General features: G+C 42.7%; 1 protein-coding gene across 1 annotated transcript in view; it reads right to left on the bottom strand.

Moving 5' to 3' along the window:
- The window catches only part of LOC119582074 (terminal nucleotidyltransferase 4B-like), a gene marked incomplete in the record, with an annotated part of 31,298 nt that overhangs the window by 2,389 nt on the left and 28,007 nt on the right, over nucleotides 1-902 (bottom strand). The window contains 1 exon segment of the mRNA XM_037930322.1: nucleotides 585-902. Coding sequence (XP_037786250.1) covers nucleotides 585-902 — 318 coding nt within the window.

Here is a 902-nt window from a genome sequence, read left to right as displayed (position 1 = left end):
AAAAGAGGGAGAGAGAATCCTATACCTGGCTTTGTATACATCCTGATTTAAAAATAAATATATAGATTTCCTACAAAAAATATGTCATCTTAATTCATCCTAATATCTACCTCAACTCTGTAAAATGCTTCTCTTTAATTTATGTGGTCTCCTAATAGCAGATAAAAGGAAACTGGATAATGGAGGGAAAAAAAAAAAAAATTATGTACACCACATTGGAGCTCTAGTTCAAATTTCTTTACGCAAGAAACTGATAATTCTGAATGAATGCTGTACATTACCAAAGCTGTACATAACATCACAATCTCTGATGCTGACTTTGAGATATCAGCAGGTGATATCTCAAGGCAAACATCTACAGAGAGAGAGAAAGAGAAAGCAATAGAATATCTGAAAGCAAGCAGTCAATAGTGACATACCAAAAATGATCAAACCTTACTTTTTTCTTTTTTTTTTTCAAGATATATCAATACATTCCCCTCTAAACTAACTATAACTGCAGTATCAGACAGAGAGAAAGAGAGGAGGCCCACTCTTGACGCATCACCAAAAGCCTAGGCGGGGCAAGGGGTGGGGATACAGACCTTGCGAAGACTGAGAGTATCTTCTATGTTTATGCCATGGTTTGACCGGACTGTTGCTATGATTACCAGCATTGGTCGCGGGCTGTGCCGTGGAGCTGCCTCCGGCGTTTCCTGCCAGCTGCTGATGCCAGGAGTGGTTGGCAGGGGACTGGTGGCGGGTCTGTCTTTGCGACGGCTGGATTTCTGCCACGACCTCTACCGATTCAGTACCGTGGTTTTCCGCGGTGCCTGTCGTCGTCAGAGGTGCAACGGAGCTCAGGAGACGGTGTGAGGGAATTGGGGTTGGTAAGGTATGTTTACTGCTGCTACTACTGGAAA

Source organism: Penaeus monodon, chromosome 15 (assembly GCF_015228065.2).
Source record: "Penaeus monodon isolate SGIC_2016 chromosome 15, NSTDA_Pmon_1, whole genome shotgun sequence".
NCBI lineage: Eukaryota > Metazoa > Arthropoda > Malacostraca > Decapoda > Penaeidae > Penaeus > Penaeus monodon.
The sequence above is the reverse complement of the archived record's forward strand: the minus strand, read 5'-3'. Positions and strand labels throughout refer to the sequence as shown.